The 22,286-nt window shown below is 43.1% G+C and overlaps 1 protein-coding gene across 1 annotated transcript; it reads right to left on the reverse strand.

The window, feature by feature from the left end:
- Positions 1-1,667: 1,667 nt before the first annotated feature.
- LOC134483129 (uncharacterized) lies at positions 1,668-5,637 on the reverse strand. The gene is made up of 6 exons (XM_063278374.1): positions 5,390-5,637; positions 4,199-4,358; positions 3,587-3,730; positions 2,787-2,953; positions 1,957-2,065; positions 1,668-1,838 (listed from the first exon to the last, which is right to left on the reverse strand). The coding sequence occupies exons 1-5, from the start codon at positions 5,514-5,516 to the stop codon at positions 2,001-2,003; spliced, it is 663 nt and encodes a 220-aa protein (XP_063134444.1). The 5' UTR covers positions 5,517-5,637; the 3' UTR covers positions 1,668-1,838; positions 1,957-2,000.
- Positions 5,638-22,286: the final 16,649 nt, after the last annotated feature.

The following is a 22,286-nucleotide window of genomic DNA, read 5'->3' on the forward strand; positions in this document are numbered from 1 at the left end:
CCAAAGGAGAGAAGCCACCTGAGGGAAGGAAGTCCAAGACAGTGCCTAGGAGCAGAAGTAGGGTCTGGCTGTAGAGGGGACAAGTGGCTGGGTATAGGGACTCTAGGATCAGAAAAGAGGCTGTCTGGCATCTCCCACAGCAACGAAGACAGTCACGCATAGTCATGCTCAAAGGCCAGTCTGATCCACACTGTCCCTCATTTCCCAGGTGATTATAGATTGTGTCAGGTAGCAGTTGAAAACTGGCCATTATGGGGTCTCTGTAAGAAAGGGCGTGATTCAAGTGTTTATTAAGGTATCATGGCATCAAGAGTATATGAGGACATAGCCATATGTACACAGAATGACTTGCAGATCCAGAGAGCAGGAAGGGAATAGCCAGGAGCTCCTGCTTGCTGCTGCCTTAGGGGTTCTACAGAAATCCCAGTGGTACTTGGGAAGTGGAGGCAATATCAATTAGGGATTGTGGCCACATGGGGAGATTGAAACCAGCCATGTGCTGTGGCATCAGAACACTGACCAGCGATGACAAAATGGAACATAAAACACTGGTTGCTCAGCTTTGATACTGCTGACTGCTGACATGGCCAGGGGCCATCCGGTTCACCAAAGGCTCAGCCAACAGTTGTCTCTCCACTCAACAAAAGTCAAAGAGTGGCCCAGCTCCACAACCAAATGTGTGCCCACATTGCAATGGCTCCGGTACTGTTTCACCTCAGCTGCGGAGATCTCAGGATCCTTGAGTGTCCAGCACGCACACACCCGAAAGAGACAGTCTTAGGGGTCTTAGGCAGCACTGAGGGTGGTGAGCCTCTGCCTCACGGCTGAACGGCCCTGACCTTAGCATTGTTTGGGCACAAGAGAGCAAAGTGATGGGGACAGACAACCTGCAGTCTACCATGCTGGAAGGGCATGACTAACACTGATTGATCACATCCATGTGACTACTGAAGCCAATCTGGCCTACAAGAAGCTAGGTTCTATTCTGTATTTTATCAGATGTGCATAATACATATGGTCATCATTGATATTAGGTGAAAGATCTGCTCTAATATGGACACTAAGTGATGCTGGAGGATGATGCTGACCCACAATGAGCAGTGGGAACACCAGAGCCCTGTAGGGATGCCTGACAACCTAACACGTTGAACACGCACAGCTCAGTAAGTTCCCTGTGAACACACATCTCCTGAGATCTCTCTATTTAATTGGAGGTGATCCTGTCCACCTAATACAGCACCTCATGTGGAATAACAAAAGCTACCTGCAGGAGCTGTGGTGATGACTCACAGGGTAGAGCATCTGCTGCTCTCTCAGAAGAACCACATGGACCCTAACAATTGGGTAAAGTGTGTCAGTGATTACATCATAAAGTGTGTGTCTGAGACCCAGCCACATTATCCTCACAAAAGACACTATCACACTGGGTACCCCTTGGTGACTTTGAATTCACTTATTAGGCCAGGCTCCATGGAACATGCAGAGATCCATCTGTAGCTGTCAGTTCTAGGTCCACAGGAGGGGACAGAACCCTTGAATAAGAATGATGGTCTTAAGAGTCAAGAGATAGAATTCAATTTTTATTCATAACAAATACATTTTTACAACAAAACAAGATTAACATGAGTAAAAATATTTAAAAATATTTGAAAGTAAAAATAGTAACAAGAACATATAAATATGAAACAACAAAAAGAAAACTTCAATTAAAATCATAACAAAAATATTTCTAAAAGCATATTCTTAACGAACATTTAGAAGCACAGACGTATTGCTGTTTCTCCTCTAGCACACATAATGAAAGGCGGTCCCCCAAGTTGTCTCTCAAGTGCTGTTTTCTGAGAAGAAAGTAAGACCTCAATCAGTCAGGCTGGCTTAGTGGTATATGAATTTAGGGTCTCTAAGAAATGACAAATTAACTCAGAGGATGAATACTCATCCAAAAAATGTTGTTACCATTCAGGATGTTGTTGGTCATCAGGGACTCCTGAGAAAGCAACTTATTCTTCAGGAAGCTCTCTTACTGGTGTGTGTCCAATTCCAGCTCTCTTGCACTTTCTGAGACCTGGGAGAGGAAGGCAGTTTTTCAGACACTGATTTGGTGGGGAAATGCAAGCCAGCTGTCAGAATGCTGCCTTCTACCACCTCAGTTCTATTGGATAGTCAACATGGACATTTTAAGTGATATCATTGTTGCTAACTCTGTGGGCAGGGCAAAATCTCCAGAGAGCCTCACAGTAATGTGGGCTGCCAATATGGGACCCAGACTTATACCAGTGCAAAACAAGAACAGGGCAATGGCAAGAGACCTCATCAGGTTGCAGGAAGAAAGGAGATGTCCATATGTCACCAAGGTTAAAGCCAATGACAAGTACTAATTTGACATTTGCACTTGGTTCTTATCCCGGAAAGGTGCTTCCTACACAAGAAGTCGCATGACCACAGAGTGTCATTTGTCAAAGAACCAAGAACTTGTTCAAAACTCTGCATAGGATCCAATGTATCACATGGATATGCAATAATAGGATATGTTATTCATCTGTCACCATTTCTAGACTGCAGCTTCAAAAAGAGCAGCAAAATATGCTTGCACAATAATTCAGTTTCTGAAAAGTGGTTAACTTCCCAGAATACTTGTGCATAGGCAGAGCAATGAACAATTCCATTACATGAGGTGGTTGGCTGGTTGTGAGTGTAAATTAGAAAGGTGGTAAGAGAAGCAAAGATGTATCAAATTGGCAAATTTTATCAGATATTGTTAAGCTAACACATCTGCTCGTCCCTACCTGATAATGCTGGTTCTGGCCGTTGATGGTCTTTATCTTTCTTGTTGAAGTCAACCAAATATTTCTGGTTCAGTGCACAATCAAGATGTACCTCCTTGTTCTCCTGCTTCAGTGGGACCAACTTCTTCCTACATGTGTTCTCCATCAGGAGCTGGCTGAGCAGGTTTCTGGAAATACAGTCTGCATAGTAAGATCATGCTGGCCCTTTCTCCCATTCCTACTCCCAAGTCCCACTAACTCTACCAGGTCCCACATAACCATGAAGACTTAATAAAATGCATCTTGATACATATAAGGCTACTGCACAAACCATAAAGAGTTAATTCGGGGAAGAATAAATTGTTTGCTTGGCCTGACACCAATTAGTGTCCACACCTCTGAGAAAGAACATGGATCTACCACTATCCATGAAAGCCCAATGCATGGGGCCAACATCAATTAGTACTGGGCCAACACCCTCAAAAGAGGTCAGTAGAACCAAGAGAAGATCATGCTAACCATGTGGTCCACGCACTGAGTTTTGTAAAACCTGGTGTGACACCATAGGTCCAGGTCAGCATAATAACCTTCTGCTTACTTCAATCAGTACTGTTCTCTCTAGAGCCTTCTGAAGATGCCTAGACAATCCTGGGATGAGGAACAGTCTTTTATGGAACTGAAAACTGAGTCCTAATGACCCTGGAACACTGATGGGTAAATAGCGCAAGAGATAGAACCAAAGCTGAAGACCGTCCAATCCAGAACAAAGAAAGTCAGAAATGGCCATTCCACAAGTGATAGCCTTTCTGACCAGGACTTACCTAGAGAAGGTAATCTCCTTCTTCAGCTTATGGTTGTTCTCATGGACCTCAGTGTTCTCCATCTCTAAGTTGTGCAGAATTGACATGACCGCCTCCTCCATTCTCTCCAGGTCTTCATAATATGGATTTGGCCTGATGTGTGGCCTGGCCCCAAATGATAGAATACAATGAACATCGGCATTTAGGAATATATGAACTCAGGGTGGGTCCTATATTACCCCAGGCTGCTGCCTGGATCTTCCAGCACTCAGTCCCCTGCCTAGCAAGGACAGAGACTCACCATAAACTCACTGCAATTACAATCTTGCAAAGCCACCAGCTGTGAAGGGCTTTGCAAATGCACACTGGGAACTCACTCTCCCTGACTTTATCCCTGAATTCTTCATTCAGACCACAAGTTCTGCTTTTCAATAAATGGAAGCAGATGAGTCCATTTTCAATCTCACTCCTCAGGAAGGGTCAGGTTCTGAATCTCCTCTATATGGGAGGTGAGGTTTAGCACAGGGTGGTTAGGGAGGCACAGCTTTCTAGAACCCAAAACCTTAATAGGATAAGAAAAAGGTGACCTTGCAGACCCAGGAATGAAACAAGCGCATTTGGAGTGATTCATACCTGTTCTTCATGGATCTCTCTGTCAGAAACCTCAGTCGATCTCTCAGGTCATTTCTCTCCTCGGTAATGAGCTGCAGCTCTTTAATCAGCCTCTCCTTTTCCTTCATGGCCTGATTCTTGCTTAGTTCAGTGCCAGGGTATGATGTTTCTCTCCCAGCGTCTGTAGGTAGAAGAACACAAGTGAACCTGCATGGGGAGAATGCATAGAGTGTTCATAGACCTCAGTGAGGCCTAAACAGGAGAACAAGCCAGGTACCCAGTGTCATTGCTAGGCGATTGGTCTATGCTTAAGAGGCCTCCTCAGTGGATCTCAGTTCTCCCACTACTCTATAGAGACCAAGAGATGTAAGCAGCCAGGTGTTCCCTATGCCGGACATCACGTGCTTACATGTACCACGGAGATGGCTTCTCCAGGATTATTATCAGCTGAACAGGGTACAGCTTGGTTTCAGGACCCTCACTCCTGTGGCTTCAGAACTCAGATGATAAATTCACCATCCACAAAACTTGAGTGATTGGAGACACTCAGATGTCCTACCCTGATACTCTAAGCCAACAACTTTGGATTTAAAACGCATTTCCAGGGAGGATATGTTCAACAGACTTATCAGTGTCCCTATGTGAAATACCAAATGCCCCAGAAGTGCGAATAGGTTACAGGCTGAATCTTGGTCTACACGTTCCAAATAGTTTTGGTATGTAGAAAATTTTTGTAGCATACAACCTCTAATATATAAAGCAAACGATGACCATGCCAGTTAGAAGAAATCAGAGAAGGTCTAAGAACATAAGGTTATTGCCTGGAGCACAATCTCTCCCTGTTACAACTGTCAGATACCCACTGTATTTAAAGAAGCAATGATAGTGAAATACATTGCTGCCCTGTCTAAACTCAGAAAAGGTGGACCCTCCATGACTCCTGATGGTGTTATTATATCAATGTAACATAACAAATGAAGTGAAAAGTAAAGGCCAGAAGTTCACAGTATAATAGCATTGGCCTTACCATATCCTCCCAGTGGGGATGGGGAAACTAAAGTTCTGAAATCCTTGACTTTAAGGAATTGTGATATTCATGGAAATTCAATTCCTTTTCAGATGCTCCAGTTGTTGTGGCCCATTGCTAGAAAGGTCAGCTTAAGCCTGCAGCCCCCCTGACAGGAAGCTCAAAATATACTGCCCAGAACTTACTCCACATTCCCCAGAAGTGCTGTCTTTGTCCATCATTACTTTGAGACGAAAGGCCAGACTCCTTCACTCTAGTCTGTCCACAATCGACGTTCCCCCTCCCAAAACGCTTGCGAAGACGGGAAAACATGTCTTAGCTTGTAACTGCCAGACTCAGACTGAGAGAAACTAGGGCACTGGTTGTCACTGATGTCTGGTGACATCACAGAGGATGCCAGAACTCTCTAGGAGACAATAGAATGTCCAAGAAGGGACAGCTGATGTCATGGGGAGCAGACTTTGCCTCCCTGCTAATGATCTCCCTGTACTGAGCATTAGCAGAGGTGCCCTTTCCAGGAGCCTTTCCTGGGGCAGAGCCACTGAGCATCTCCTGCTTCCAAAGCCAAATTTTCCTCACGGCTTGATTATAAAAAACCTTAGTAATTCCTATGCATCTAGATGAATGTTTCCTTTCAAATCTTTCCCAAAAAAAATGTCTCACTAACTCAAATTGTCCTCATTCACCAATGTTAGCCATTAAAACGTCCTGAGATTTCACACCAGCTTGAATATGCAGTCAAAAGTTCTCTTGTCTCATTATGTACAGGTGCTTTAAATCACATCAAGAAATAGTCTGCATGGTAGGTTACAACATGCGTGTGTATTAGGGGAACACTCATGAAGTCATGTGCTTAGCAATCGACAATTGCCAGAAAATTCCTTAGGAGAAAGAGTTGAAGTCTTTAAGGTGCTAGGAAAAGTGTGGAGACCAGTTGGCAGAGGAAAGTGCAATATTGGAGCCACCAGTGAAGGGAACCTCATGCTGGTGGTGGGCTTCTCCTCTCTGCACCAATGTCGAAAAGGAGCACTGCTCACAGGCCTGAGTAAGATATACCATGAGCTTCTATCAGAAAAATAAAATAGTCAAGAGATATAGGGGGTGCACAGAAACGTCTAAAATGAGGCTATAAACATCATTAAGTGGATAGAGCAAGGTCCCTGCACCTGTACACTGGGAAATGGCCACCACACCAAACACAAAAGCATCTATCATAGTAAAAAATGAATACTTTATAGAATGCACACACTAACATTGATTGATCACATACATAGTTCAAATTTTGGGGGCAAATTCATGGCCTTAACTATCTTTGTCTCAACTTATATAGCAAAAAATAAGAAAGAACGAGAAAAGAAAAAGTCAAAACCAAAAGCTCAAGCTTCTCATATGAGGATTGCAGGAAGTGTTATATGGTAGTCAGTTCTGATTAGACCATTTTAGATAGAACAGTGCATAGTGACCCTTATTGTGATGGGCCCTATATAAAGCTTTCTGCAATATTGGAATTTTAACAAACCTCATCCATAACGTACGGAAGAGGCACCATGAGATCACCATGTGATCACCATGTCCTTACTCAGCATCAGGTTATTTTTCTGCATCCTTGATTGTCAGGCATATAACAGCAACAATCTGAAATAACTGGTAGACATGGAAAAACATGGCTAAAACTATAGTTGTGGGTTACACACCTCAACTGTGAAAGGCTAATGCTGTCTGCACAGTCCTTGGAGGCCACTCTTATAAGCCTATTTATTGCAAAGTGAAAGGAGGTTTATCTGAGCTCAAAGTGATCCTGGCCAGCCAGGTAGAGGGCAACATGTGATACTTGAGACCCTGTTTTAAACCAGCACAGAAATCCACACTTCATTCAAAGCATCATCTACGAATTCTCGATTATTTACCATTCTCTCCCTACCAGCCGTTCTGTTTGGAATGGTAGAAAACAACTGGAACTGATCTTTCTATTTTAAGGACCTTGATCTCTCTTTTTTTAGGTCCACATTAAGAGTGCATACAAATGGACATCACCATCTGAACATCTTAGTATTATCTACTCTGTATATGTAACATAATACTGTGCCTATGACAGTCTCAAGCTTCCTTGAGTGTAGTTGCCCCATCAAGAAGTGTGAAGTTCTGAGTTCAAACCCCAGTGATGCTTTAAAGGGACTAGAAGAAAGCCATCAGAGATACGCCACTTCTTTGTCCTTAGATTAAATCAAGTTGACACAATGTGAACCTGGTGGACTATTTAACCATGCATCTTTCTCCCAACCCCACTTCCACGAGTTCAGTCCATGGCAGAATTCATCCCCCACCATCCTAGATATTTCTTTGTATATTTCTACAAGAGCCAGGTTTCTTTTTTTTAATAGAATTAGTTGTAGTCAATCAACTGCTGCCCTATGTGAGAAATGATTAGTATCTATTGCAACTTACCACAGTGTATTTGTGTATCCAAGTACATTATTGGAAATCCAGCATTACTGAGGGGTTGGAAACCAGTGCTGTGGCCTTGCCTTTCTGTGCCTCTTCCTGGCTCACAGGCAGCAGGGGGCAGACCTTGAGTTCCTCTTCAGGGACAGAGTGATGTTGAATGGGCACTGAGCAGGCAGAGAAACACAGCTGAGGCAGCTCCTTTCAGTTATCAAACACATCATCTCCTTCCCATCTTTTTTTTTATTTTTTTTTATTTTTTTATTTTTTTTTATTAACTTGAGTACTTCTTATATACATTTCAAGTGTTATTCCCTTTCCCGGTTTCCGGGCAAAAATCCCCCTCCCCCCTCCCCTTCCTTATGGGTGTTCCCCTCCCAACCCTCCCCCCATTGCCGCCCTCCCCCCATAGTCTACTTCACTGGGGGTTCAGGTTTAGCAGGACCCAGGGCTTCCCCTTCCACTGGTGCTCTTACTAGGATATTCATTGCTACCTATGGGGTCAGAGTCCAGGGTCAGTCCATGTATAGTCTTTAGGTAGTGGCTTAGTCCCTGGAAGCTCTGGTTGCTTGGCATTGTTGTACATATGGGGTCTCGAGCCCCTTCAAGCTCTTCCAGTTCTTTCTCTGATTCCTTCAACGGGGGTCCTATTCTCAGTTCAGTGGTTTGCTGCTGGCATTCGCCTCTGTATTTGCTGTATTCTGGCTGTGTCTCTCAGGAGCAATCTACATCCGGCTCCTGTCGGTCTGCACTTCTTTGCTTCATCCATCTTGTCTAATTTGGTGGCTCTATGTGTATGGGCCACATGTGGGGCAGGCTCTGAATGGGTGTTCCTTCAGTCTCTGTTTTAATCATTGCCTCTCCCTTCCCTGCCAAGGGTATTCTTTTTCCTCATTTAAAGAAGGAGTGAAGCATTCACCTTTTGATCATCCGTCTTGAATTTCGTTTGTTCTAGGGATCTAGGGTAATTCAAGCATTTGGGCTAATAGCCACTTATCAATGAGTGCATACCATGTATGTCTTTCTGTGATTGGGTTAGCTCACTCAGGATGATATTTTCCAGTTCCAACCATTTGCCTACAAATTTCATAAACTCGTTGTTTTTGATAGCTGAGTAATATTCCATTGTGTAGATGTACCACATTTTCTGTATCCATTCCTCTGTTGAAGGGCATCTGGGTTCTTTCCAGTTTCTGGCTATTATAAATAAGGCTGCGATGAACATAGTGGAGCATGTGTCTCTTTTATATGTTGAGGCATCTTTTGGGTATATGCCCAAGAGAGGTATAGCTGGATCCTCAGGCAGTTCAATGTCCAATTTTCTGAGGAACCTCCTTCCCATCTTAAGGGCTACTGCTGAGGTCTTGCCCCCATACCTACCTTAATAGCAGTGAATTTGTTACACAGCAGCCAGCTCTTTCCTATTGTTCTGTAATACTTCTCCACATCATGGATGCCAAGAAAAACACTAACAAAGAACAAAAAACTCTGAGGTTGAACTGTGTGGTGCTGGTCACATACCCTGTTATGTTCTGTATGTTATGAGGTTTGTTAATCTTAACAAGTTCCCCAAGTATATTCTTCACATAGGACCCAATAGATTCAAGGAAAATTGGAACAATTATGTGTAAAATGGCCTCAGTCAGGGCCCATAGACTGAAGCATTTGCAACACTTGTGCATGAGCCCATGTGGATTTTGCAACGAGCGGGGCCTAGCAATGTCCAGTACACAGTTGTGAGCTGTTGCTCTGGTTGAACTGTATTGGTGTGTGCATTCAATGAACTACACCTATTTAAATGAATTCAGTGTCCTGTGGTTTGAATCCAGACCCCTTGACACCAGATCTTCCCTTCTGCAGCACTTGGGAAAAAGGCTAAGTTTAGGAAAGGTGACGTCTTGTCATAAGTTATGTGACAGGAGGGATGGTGAATGATCCCTTGTGATAAGAATCAAGGTTTCCTCTGTGGTATTTAGGTCTATACTGGCCCTGTGCAACAGCTTCAAGAACCCATTTCTGATTTTCCTTGGGATTCCCGTGATGATGCACTCAGACATGATTGGAAACAACCAAAACGGTGGTCAGACTTGATTTATAAAATGTAGGTAACATTGCAAACTTATGTTGTAGGATATTTGATAATATTGTCATCCCCAATATTGCGTTATTTACTTAGAAAAATACCTTCTGGCTGTGTAGTTCAGCACTAGCACCAATATTTAACCCTAGAGCTATTTTTGTTTGTTTGTTTGTTTGTTTTTTGTTTTTGTTTTTGGATGAACAAGTACTTTCCTATTTTGTGGCCCAGCCCTAGCTCTTACTTCTTTGCACAGTCATAGAGAGACCTCAAACATATACTCAGACAAAGCCAGGGGAGTGTATAAAAGGGCCTAAGGCAATACCACATAATGACATTGAAAGTGGGCTCTCTTCTTGATCCACGCCTCCAGCTCTCCTGACATCTACATGAATTATAACTCCTAATGCAGTGTAAATGATGTCTGCGCTATTGCTGAAGGAATCATGAGAATAACAACTGTAAACATTCCACCATGGATAGAATTTGTGGAAAAAGGTGACTGGCAGCCAACAAGAGGGCTCTACAGTTAAAGGGGCTTGCTGTCAAGTCTGATGAGCTTGACTCAATCCCCAGGACCCACGTGGTAAAAGGGAGAGAACCAAGGGCCAAGCTGTCCTCTGGCTTCCACTCATGCGCTTACATGTATGTGCGTATATATGTATATGTCTGTATGTATGTGTGGATATGAATGTGTGTATGCATGTATGTATACGTGTATATGTATATGTGTGTATATGTCTGTCTATATGTGTGTATAGGTGTATTTGTATGTGTGTATATGTATTGTATGTGTGTATATGTGTGTATGTATATGTGTATGTGTGTATGCCTGTATGTGTGTATGTGTGTATGTGTGTGTATGTGTGTGTGTATGTGTGTATGCATGTAGGTGTGTATGTATCTGTGTGTGAGCATGAATGTGTATAGTCATGTATAGGCATGTGTTTTCATGTACGTGTATTCGTGTATATGTACGAATGTATGTGTGTATATGCATGTATGGACACACAAACACACACAATGTTAAAACATAAAAAGCTCCTTGGAGTATTCACCGTGCCTGGATAAGTGGTGACCATGTGGGGGAAACACATGTCCATGTAAGCACACCTGTTCACATGCGCTGAGCAATGCCCAGCCTGGTCTTGAGCTCACTACCTGCCCAACGATGAGTTTCTGCCCACCTGGTCTTCTCAGAGCCAGGCGACGATTGTTCCTGCCATTCCAGTTCTGTTCCAGTTTCTCATGCCACAAACCTTCTAGCTTGAATCTCACCTACTGACGGAGAAAGTTAACAGCCTCCAACCCAGTGAAGTAACTAAACTTCTTCCTGATATCCTCAGGCTTGGTGTCCCCCATGAGTCACAGGGAGGAAGGATGGCATGCACCAAGGAGAAGGGCCATGGGCAAGGAAGAAAGGATCATAAGTCAGTCATCACTGACACCAGCAAAGTGTGTGCTTCAGAGCTGGCTCTGCTCACTCTTGTCCCAGTGGCAGGACTTAAGAGTGGTGCATACCTGTCACCCAGCACTCAGAGACGTCTGAGGCATGAGAACCAGGAGTTCATGGCCATCTTAACTAATGGTGAGATCAAAGCCAGCCTGGGCTGCATGAGACTCAGTCTCAAAGCAGGCAAGGAGGAACTTGCTATATTTGAGCAAGGAAGCTGGAATCCTCCTGGGTTCTAAACATTCACTGCAATACAGAAAGATGCTAGGGCTAGTCTGGCAGAAAGTAGGAGACAGAGAAGCTAGGTTAACCCTCCCTAATCTTCTCATGCTGTGTGAGCTATGAGTAGATGGTGCCCTATACACTGTGGACAGGATGGTCTCTCAGACGGTTCAGAAAGCCATGGAGGACTCCAGCAATTCTCCATTTGGGTGTCACTTGAGTCTTATATGTGTGTGTTTACAAGCCAAAATATAAGATCCATAGGTGACTGTGTAAATTCAACATGGCACAGCCATGTGCTGGAATATTATTCAGCCTTACATAGGATTCAGATTCTGACCCTTGAACAGGAATGAGAATGGTAGCCATTCTCCTAAGTCAGACCTCCAGGCAGTGCAAAGACAAACTAACACTGTATGACACACTGAGGGCTGCAGTGTCACCAATTATATAAAGACAGAAAGCAGGAAGGTCTACAGAGCTCCAGGGGTGACATGGAGTGGGGAGGTTGGAGGGTAGGTGTGTAAGTGGGACTGAGCCTCAGAGGAGTCAGACATGGCTGCAGAATATTCATGTGGCTGCCTCCCATACCTGTGAGTCCTGCCTCCTCAGAAAGGCAAATACAGCAAAAGAAAGGAACAGAGGAGACAGGCTCTGACCTCCTGTAGACACACACAAATGACATAACAGAATGTGCACACTGATGCCTTGCTGCAGGAGCAGTTGAGCATCCAGAAGGGTTGAAAGAGGCTGGAAGGGCTGAGCATGGCACTTAGTTCAAGGACATAGCTTTAGGTCCTGGGGAACCTACGGTGCCCAGGCCCCATCCTGCTGATACTGAGGGACATCGCTGACATTCAGGGTGATGGCCGGGCTGGGCTGGGGAATAGGTGTCCACTCTCACCTGCCTCAGCTTGCAGATGCGCTGGGTGAAGTAGGACTGCAACTGCTTGTTGGATTCATTGATGCAAATCTGCTGGAAGCTATTCTGTTCAAAGTCCTCAAATCTGAATATGGCTAAGACACCAATGGGCAAGCACTGGGAGACAAGGTTTGGTTATAGCCGGGGCCTCCTGGAAAGATTAGCCCTCCTGAGAGGAGTTGCAGCAGAGGGGTGTGTTTTCCTGACCTGTTTGGTACCCAGTGTTTTTTACCAAGGGTTCCTTTATTACTTCTTGATGGAACCAGGCCTGCACATATCCAGGAAGCATTGGGGTGGAACCTGGGCTTGGTGCCCACATGCTGGCATCGCTGAGGGTGAAGCCTAGCCTATCACACTTGCAGACACCGAGTGCAGATGCCTGGGTTCCTATAGAATGGCGGTTCTTACCGTTCCTAATCCTGTGTCTCTTTATTTCAGTTCTTCATGTTGTGATCCCAACCATAAACTTATTGGAGAGCTACTTCATGAGTGTAACTTTGTTACTGTGAGGAACTGTAATGTAAATGTCGGGTGTGCAGGAGCTCTGATGTAGAACCCACAGATTGAGAGCAGCTGCTGTAGAGGATCAGAGTCCCCTTCCAGCCCTGGTGTTTGCAGAGATCCCCTGGGTTCCTAGTCTCCATGGCTTTCCCAAGGACAGGGTTTATTCTTGGCCATCTCAGGGCCCGGGACCTCACAGAAACAGCCTCTCCCATGTCCTTCCTGTTGAGGAGAGCGTGGTTGGTCCTCAGCACAGACCAGTCAAACAGGGCGCTGTATAGACACTTGGCCAGGGGTCTCCTGCAGTTATGGCCTCTGGACAGAGGGGTTTCTTCCCTGGGGTGGGGCAACCATGCCAGGTACAGGCAGTGATGCTCAGAGTCAAGACCTAGTTTTGTCTTATTTTCATAGACAAAGTTGCCCAGGCTGGCCTCGAACTTGCCGTGTAGCCAAGGATAATTAAACAACTGATCCTACTGCCTCTACCCCCCATGGCCTGGCATTGCAGATGAGTGTCACCAGAGCTGGTTTGTCACAGCTGCTATACGGCTCTAAGTCAGGTGCCTCATGTGCAGGAGTGTTATGACTGTGCCATCCCCACATTGCAAACAGGGTTTTCACCTTTCTCCTGCTGAAGTCTGCTTAATCCCACCCTGGACCCAGGACACAGCAGCTGTGGGAGACTCAAAGCCTGGGGCTTCAGCACAGCATGGGTACACAGCATGGCATGCAGCCTACACTGCTGTGAAAAAGCCAAGGAAGTGCTTCTCAGCTCACCCCCTGTAGGAGTGTCTAGTCCATCCTTCTCGCAATGGACGCAGACATCTGCTTCCAACTGCCCGACAGTCCCTCTGGTTTTGACTTTCCTGGATGCCATGTCAATGCCACCACACAGAGTGCTGCCTCTACTGGGGACACACACACAACCTCTCTGGGGGACATCTGAGCCAAGCAGGGATTGGGTGCACTGCAGAGAGGTCAAGTCATGTCGTGAAGTACCTTGTCCCACAAAGGCTCACTGTTCAGGGAGTTGACTGGAAAAGTAAGCTTATGCCCCTGGGCAGGGTTCCCCATAGGGAGTGTCCCACACCCTGCTATCAGGTCTATTCCTGGTGCCATGCAAATTCAATTTGCAAGACCCAATGCTCTGGAAATGTCAAGAGCTAACGGAAATGTACCAGGAAGTGCACATCATAGCAAAGGGACAGGATGGCACAGAGACCTATGCTATGGGTTAAAGGGCACGGAAAGGCCACCTCGAGCACAGGGGTCAGTCACCTCTTTCACAAACAAGGCAAAGGTCAATGCTCTCAGCTCTGGGAGCCTACAGGGCTCTGTGGCTCTTAAGCCCTGCAGCTGCAGCCAGAAGCAGTACTGAACAGGATGTAAATGCTGAGTATGGCGATGTCAATAAAACTTTATTTACAAAACCAAATTGGTGGTAGTGGTGGTGGTGGTGGTGGTGGTGGTGGTGGTGGTGGTGGTGGTGGTGGTGGTGTCGGCGGACTGGTTCATTTCAAAGCACGCTGGAGTGGCATGGCCACTGAGCATCGGGAAACACAGAAAGGAATGCGACCGGACGCAGGGCTCCCAACACCCTAGACGTCGACCTATGGCACTGGAACAGGGTCCCTGAAGGTAAGTCTGGACAGTCATATAAGGTAAGTACAATTTATTACAAGGAAATGGGACAAGATAAATCTTCTCTTCATCTCGCTATGCTTAAGCATCTTTAAGAGTGCAGGGAATTCATGTCTATCAGTCTGGTTTAGAAAAGTGTTTAGAGACAGCAAGAGTAAACTCCATGGTTCCCTGACGAGGGTTCCAGGGATTCTGATATCTGGGTCAAAGTGAAAGTTAAGGTGAAAAAGGCTGTCAGGCAGAGCAAAAAGATTCCAATTTCTGGTCTCTTTGGGCTGTAATTTTTACTGTGTTCAAGGCCATGAATGCAGACAGGGTAATAACGAATACAGAACAAGAAGCTACAGCTTCATTAAGACAAAACGTAAGTAAAAGTTTTGCCCTCTGCACCATTGCCTGAAGCAGGTTTTTCTAAGTCGTTTCCCGAGGATGGCATGTTGACCATTAGATTCACAAGATGATAATGACGAATTCACCTGCCTTTTCTTTTCCTATAATTAGGCCAGCATCGATTCAAGGTGTGGCCCAACCCACTTATTATAAAGGATGATACTGGTTGGTTGAAAAAGGTAGTAGCTTTCTATGAACCATATATTAAGTTTTTATGTATATTAAAATTAACATTGGAAAGAACAATGGTAGGAGAGGAAGCTGGAGGACAACTGCTGCAAATGCTTGCTTTTGAAAATGCTAATGAAGAGTACAGGAGAGCATTATTACCTATAAAGGAGGCTGGGGATATTAATGCTTATATGAAGGCATGCAAGGGTATCTTTTCTGAAAATGGAAAGATGCATATTTGGCACGTATTGATCCAGATAGAGTTATTAAATTATATGTTTAAATACTCTTGAATATCCTACAGGCGCTTTCGCTCAGGATGAGTTGCCTTTAGAATGGGTTTATATTAAATAAAACTTTAACCAAACATTAACAAATTATGAGGAACAAATTTCTTTAATTATTCAGCAAGGCATACAAAGACCTGTTACTCTGTGGGGATATGATTGTGCTGCTATTGTTTTCCCATTAAGCAAAGATAAAGGGGAATATTTAATGCAGATGTCTGAGGTTTTTCAATTAGCCATGATTTCTTACACTGGAAATATTGAATTTCATCCTCCCCATAGTAAATTGTGGGATTGCATTAAAAAACAAAAAAAAATTTGATAAATACACTAATTTCTGTTGATCCATTACCATCACCCTTTACTGTGTTTACAGATGGCTCTAACACCAAGATGGCTTATTGGACCAAAGATTAATTTTGGGGACAAGAATCTTCTTTTGGGTCAGTACAACAAAATGAATTATTAGCGGTAATTAATGTATTCCAGGATTTTACTCATGATGTAAAAATATTATAGCTGAGTCCGCTTATGTTGTAGGAGTAGTACAGAATATTGCGACTGCTGTTGTTTCTACATCTAAGCATATATTAAATGTTATTCTCACATATTAAAGGACTATTGTTATTATGAAACTCTAGAATATTCATTACACATACTAGATCACATTCAAAATTTCCAGAATCTTTAACACTTGGCAATCCTATGGTAGATCAATTAGTGGCATTTGCTACCCCAGAAGAACACAGTCATAATCATGCCAATACAGGATATTTACATATTAAATATAAGCTTCCCTATTCTCAAGCCAAACAAATTATTGCTAATTGTCCTATGTGTCAGTCTTCACATATAAAATGTGTTCCATCTCAAATTAATCCCAGAAGGATGCAACTTAATACATCGTGGCAGATGGATGGAACCCATATTTCTGAGTTTGGTCGCCTTTCACATATAGATGTAAGCATAGATAATTTTTCAAAATTTGTGTGGGCTACACCATTGCCAGGAGTACGCACTGCTCATGTTATACAGCATCTATTGGAAACTTTTGCTGTTATGGGACTGCCCTCTAAAATTAAAATTGATAATGGACCAACATATATTTCTTATCAATATAAACAATTTTGTCAATGATATCATATTGTACATATTACTGGTACAGAACACAATACACAAGGACAAGCTTTTGTTGAAAGAATTCACCATACCCTGAAATGACAAATTATAAAATTAAAAAGGGGGAAAAGAGATGGCCTTATGCAACCTGAAGGAGTTTGCAGACCAGTCCCAGAGCTATATTGGCACAAGCATTATACGTTATTAATTTTCTTAATTTACCACAAGGTGAAGTTATATCAAGAGCCGATAGACACTTTGTTGAACTTCCCCCCAGAAGGCATGGAACAGACAGTATGGATAAAAATTGCCCGGGATGCTGAATGGCAGGAAGGGACATCATTGTATATAGGGGAGAGGGTTTTGTCTCATTACAGGATGGGAGACTATTCTGGTTACCTGGGAGATGGATCCAAGCACAGAATAATAAGAACTGCTCCCTACCCTCAAAGGAATCCAGTTAAACCAGCTACATTTTCTCCTGATGGATGTTCTCAGGAGATGAGGAGGTGTCCTCCATTACTGAGGCCCTGGCTCCTCTTAGTGTCCACAAACAACAATGGATAAGGATCCATGTAGTGACAACCCTATTACCTATATGGGGTAAGGTGAAGCGATTAAGCACTGAAAGGAATAATTTTGTCCCCTTCAGGAAAGTCCTTTACTGCTGAGCACTTATTCTTAGCAATGTGTGTTTTACTCATGGTTTCTTCTGCTGCGGCCAATGCCAGTTATCGGGCTTATAATGCTTATCATGATGAAATCCTACTACTTTTCTGTTAGTAAATATATGGATAATGACACAGAACATGATTGGAAGTTAATTCAAGCCTATTTAGAGTGTAATGAAAGTGCTTCAAAAGTAATTAATGCCTTGAAATATGATGTTCGAATGTCTTTTGGTAAACAGCTAGAAGATACTACCCCTATGGAAATAGCGAAATTATTGGCTAATCAATTGACAGGATTAGATCCCAAGGCTTGGCTTCAAAGGATTTTCCATAGCATGGGAGGAGCTAGTTTTGCCATAATCTTATGTACATTATGTATTATGTTGCTTTATTTTTACCTGACTAAACCACTACAAGGACCTTTAGCTATGTTATGTAAAGTGTTACTTTAAAACAAAAGAAAAAAGAAGGAATTGTTAAGACATAGAGATGCAGCTCCAAGGCAGGGTCAAGAAAGGCCTGGTGACAGATTCAAGTAGGGGCTGGAATGCCGCCCTGGAGAAGAAAATGTTTTTCTCACTTGGCCTTAAATTATGTTCTGCTGTGTCCCGTTTCTGTGGAAGTGGTTCTAAAGCTCTCTTGGTAATGGTGAGTATATTTTGATTATAATAAGAAAGGTGATTTTTTATATGAATATTTTTAGAAGAAGCTTTTGTTTATTCGTCTTTCTTTGTTTAATCTTCCCTCATTGTTCCTGGTATCCTGGGAATAATGATCTTATGGTATCTTGACATAATGAAAATTGTAGTAATGCATATTCTTAGCTTAATAAGGATTAATAAAGCTTGCAACTGCGTATAGTTTCTTCTGCCTTTGCTCTGCACCCCCTGTGTCCTGGGGTATGCGACCATACCCAGGGCCCCAACTCACTAGACATTGACAATGGGTCACCCCACAAAACACAGAAGCATCTACCTTAGTCAAAAATGGACATTTTATTGAATGCATACACTAACACTGATTGATCATATCCATAGCTAAGATACTAGGGGCAGATCCGTGGCCCAAAATACATTCCTCTAAACCTATAAAGTGAAAGAAAGAAAGAAAGAAAGAAAGAAAGAAAGAAAGAAAGAAAGAAAGGAAGGAAGAAAGGAAGGAAGAAGAAAAAACACAAAAAACTTAAGCTTCTCATAGGAACTTCGCAGGAAGTGTTGTCTGGCGGTCAGTTCTGATTAGGCCATTTTAGATGAAACAGTGCATAGTGACCCTTAATGTGATGGGCCCTATATAAAGCTTTTTGGAATATTGGAATTTTAACAAACCTCTCCAGAACATACAGCAGAGGCAAGGATGTGATCACCATGTCCTTGCTCTCTATCAGGTTATTTTTCTGTGTCCTTGATTGTCAGGCATAGAACAGCAACAATCTGAAATAGCTGGTAGACATGGAACAAAGTGGCTAAAACTATAGTTGTGGGTTGCACACCTCAACTGTCAATGGCTAATGCTGTCCTCAGGGACCTCGGAGACCCCTCTTGTAAGACTATCTATTGAAAATAGAAGCACTGAGTTCAAAGTGAACTGGGCCAGCCAGGGAGAGGGCAACATGGGATACTTGAGACCCTGTCTAAAACCAGCACAAAAACCAACCCTTCATTCAAAGCATCATCTATTAATTCTTTATTATTTACCACTTTCTCCCTACCAGCCTTTCAGTCTGGAATGGTAGAAAAGGACTGGGAATGTTCCTTCTATTCTAAGGACCTTGATCTCTCTTTCCTTAGGTCCACATTAAGAACACATGCAAATGGATATCACCATCTGAACAACTTAGTATCATCTACTCAGTATATCTATCCTAATACTGTGCTATGACAATCTCAAGCTTCCCTGAGTTTCGCTGACCCAGCAAGAAGTATGAAGTACTGAGGCCACACCCCAGTGATCCTTTCAAGGGGTTAGAAGAAAGCCATGAGAGATGCTCCACTTCTTTGTCCCTAGATTAAATCACATTGACACAAGGTGGGTGGACTATTTAACCAGACATGTTTCTCCCAACCCCACCTTTCTGAGTTCAGACCATGGCAGAATTCATGCCCCACCACCCTAGATATTGAGTTTAGTGATATGTAATTATTATTTAAACCTATGTATTAAATTTTGTCATTTTGTTAATTTTTGTGGTTTTCACAGTCTTCTTTGATTAACTTTCCTAGTTTTAATAATTTATCCCCTGTGTTCTCTGGTATTTTGTCCTTCCTTTCAAACTAAAGTAATCCTTTTAGGATCCTCTACAGAGCTGTCTTACTGGTAACTCATATTGTGTTAAATTTATTTTTAGTGTGCATTAGTCAGCACAGTAGCTGTGCAGCTGCCTGCCCTCCATGGTACCAGATCTACTTTCCAAACAATAAAGCTAACTCTTACAGGTTGTGTAGCATCTTGGCTGTTTTTGTTCCACTTGGACAGCCCTCAGGACTAGGCACTCCTCTCCCTTAACCATGGCTGCAGTATTCTTCCTCTCTCCTCTCCATCACACATGTTATTCCTTTATTCTCTGGCAGCTTCTTCCTCCTTCTTCCCTCCTCATGATCCTCTCTAGAAAAGCCCTCAAAGCTCCCCTCCCCCATCTCTCTGCTGTGCAGCTGTTGGCTGTTGGCTTCTTTATAATCCCAGTTAACTGGGAGCAGGGTCAGTTATTTGGGGTTAACCAGTCTCACGTTCTACAAATTAGCATTAAAATACAAGCAGCATTAGGCCAATACACTACAGGGGTGTTTGTTTGTTTGTTTGTTTGCTTTGGTTTAATTTTCATTTACCTTTTTACTTGTTATTTTATTTTTGGCTATTTATTATTAATTGGTTATTTTATTTATTTACATTTCAACTGTTGTCCTGCTTTCCACACTCCCCTCATCAAATTTACATCCCATTTCTGCTCAGCTTTGCCTATGTGACAGTGCTCCTGCACCCACACATATCCATTCCCACCTCACACCTCTAGGATCTGCCTTTGGTGGGCAACAGGCCTCACCTTGAACTATAGAGCATCCTTGCATACACTTTGGCAGGCAGTTTGGCCCCTGGGAGCTTGGGGATTAGGGAAAGAGGATCTGGTCAGATATTAAAGCCAATGATTGCTGCTTTCTCTTCTTTTTCTGGTTATAGGTGAAATTATGTTTGTGTGCTTCTCTTTTTTTAAATTATTGAGAGAAGATTAATTTCTTGGTTTTTCTTGGGTATAGTTTAGTTCATTGTCTTGGAGTTTTCCTCCTATTAGCCTCAGTTGTGCTTTCTTACAGAAAAGAATTGTTTAAATTTGGTTTTGTCATGAAATATCCTGGTTCCTCCTTTTATGGTGATTGAGGATTATGCTGGATATAGGAGCCTGTGTCTGCATTACATCTGCCCAAGATTTTCTGACTTTTAGAATCTCTGTTGAGAAGTCTGGTGTAATTCAGATACGTCTGAATTTATTTGTTACTAGATATTTATACCTTACCCCTTTTAATGTTCTTTCTTGATCTGTGCATATAGCATTTTAATTATTATGTGAATGGAGGCATTTTTCTGGTACAATTAGTTTGATGTTTTGTAGGCTTGTTGTACCTTTATGGCCTTTTCTTTCTTTACCTTATGGAAGTTTGCTGCTATGATTTGTTGAATGTGTTTACTGGATCTATGAACTAGAAATCTTAATTCTCTTCTATATCTATTATCCTTAGGTTTCAACATTTAATTGTGTCCTGAAATTCATGGATGTTTTGGATTCAATAAACCATACATGTTTATCTGAGATGGGTGTTTTGTGCTTTGTGGGATGACCTCCTTGACCCCAGGCTGCATGAAGAATCTCAGCTGACAATGGGGACATAAATTATGAGTATGTGTAGCAAGGCCCAGGCCTCTTCCAGGTTCTTGGATATTAACTGAGAACCTCAAATACAGTAGTGATGTGATAGTGTGGTGTGAATCTAGTTACTATTCTCTATTTTGATATAGATGACTCTTTTTGTGTCATGGTCAGCTTATAATGACTAGAAGACCTAAGCTTGAGAATAACCAAAGACTACATTGCTTCTCTAGCAGCTGAGCTTTTAAAAGTCCTGGTGTGACAGCAACTGTTGGTGGATATTCTGGATTATTCCTTCTGTACTTTAACTCTCTGTGTCACTTCCACCATCAGTAAGTTAGTTCAATTCCATAAATTGGAAATCCATCACCTGGAAGAAATACTCTTTTTTTTTAAAGATTTATTTATTTATTTATTTATTATATACAAGTACACCGTGATTGTCTTCAGACACACCAGAAGAGGGCATCCTATCTCATTACAGATGGTTGTGAGCCACCATGTGGTTGCTGGGATTTGAACTCAGGACCTCTGGAAGAGCTGTCAGTGCTCTTAACCACTAAGCCATCTCTTTAGCCCAAGAAATACTTTCTGAATATGATCTGAGATTGGCCATGGAAAAAGGGTAGCTTGAATGTCCCACCTAGGTTCTGGGCCTGCACAGGCCTGCTCTCCAAAAGAAACCTGTGTTCACAGCTGTTGGCTGGCTAAGAAAGATTTCACGAGACGTGATACACAGCCCTCGGACTTCTGCTCCAGTCATCTGCACAATTTTTCCCGGACAATATCCTCATACCTCCAGCAGGCGGGTGATGAAGCTGTCCACTCTCAGCTCCCCTTCAGCCATCTTGTGGGCACCAGACTCTCCTCCCTGCAGCAGGAACAAGGGCTTCTCCATGGTGGCTGCAGCAGCAGTGGTGGTTTGGCATTCTCACCTAGGAGGCCCTATGCCTTTCTACCCCAGTTCCAACTCACCTCAGGCCCGGGCCTTCCCCCCATCCACTTCCCACGGAGCAGGGAGAGCAGCACCCACTAGAAATAAAAGGGAAGCCCTTGGTCCTGCCAAGAGTGAACCCCCAGTGAAGGGGCTTGTTGGGGGGGGAGGGTGGCAATGGGAGGAGGATGGGGAGGGGACACCAATAGAGAAGGGGAGGGGGAGGGGTTAGGGGGATGTTTGCCTGGAAACCCAGAAAGGTAATAACAATTGAAATGTAAATAAGAAATACCCAATTTAATAAAGATGGAGAAAAAAAGAGAAAAGTGTCACACATTTAAAACAGAAGAATATGGACCCTAATTTTAAAGCACAGCTCTGTCAATTAACTAAACC

Source organism: Rattus norvegicus, chromosome 19 (assembly GCF_036323735.1).
Source record: "Rattus norvegicus strain BN/NHsdMcwi chromosome 19, GRCr8, whole genome shotgun sequence".
Taxonomy (NCBI): domain Eukaryota; kingdom Metazoa; phylum Chordata; class Mammalia; order Rodentia; family Muridae; genus Rattus; species Rattus norvegicus.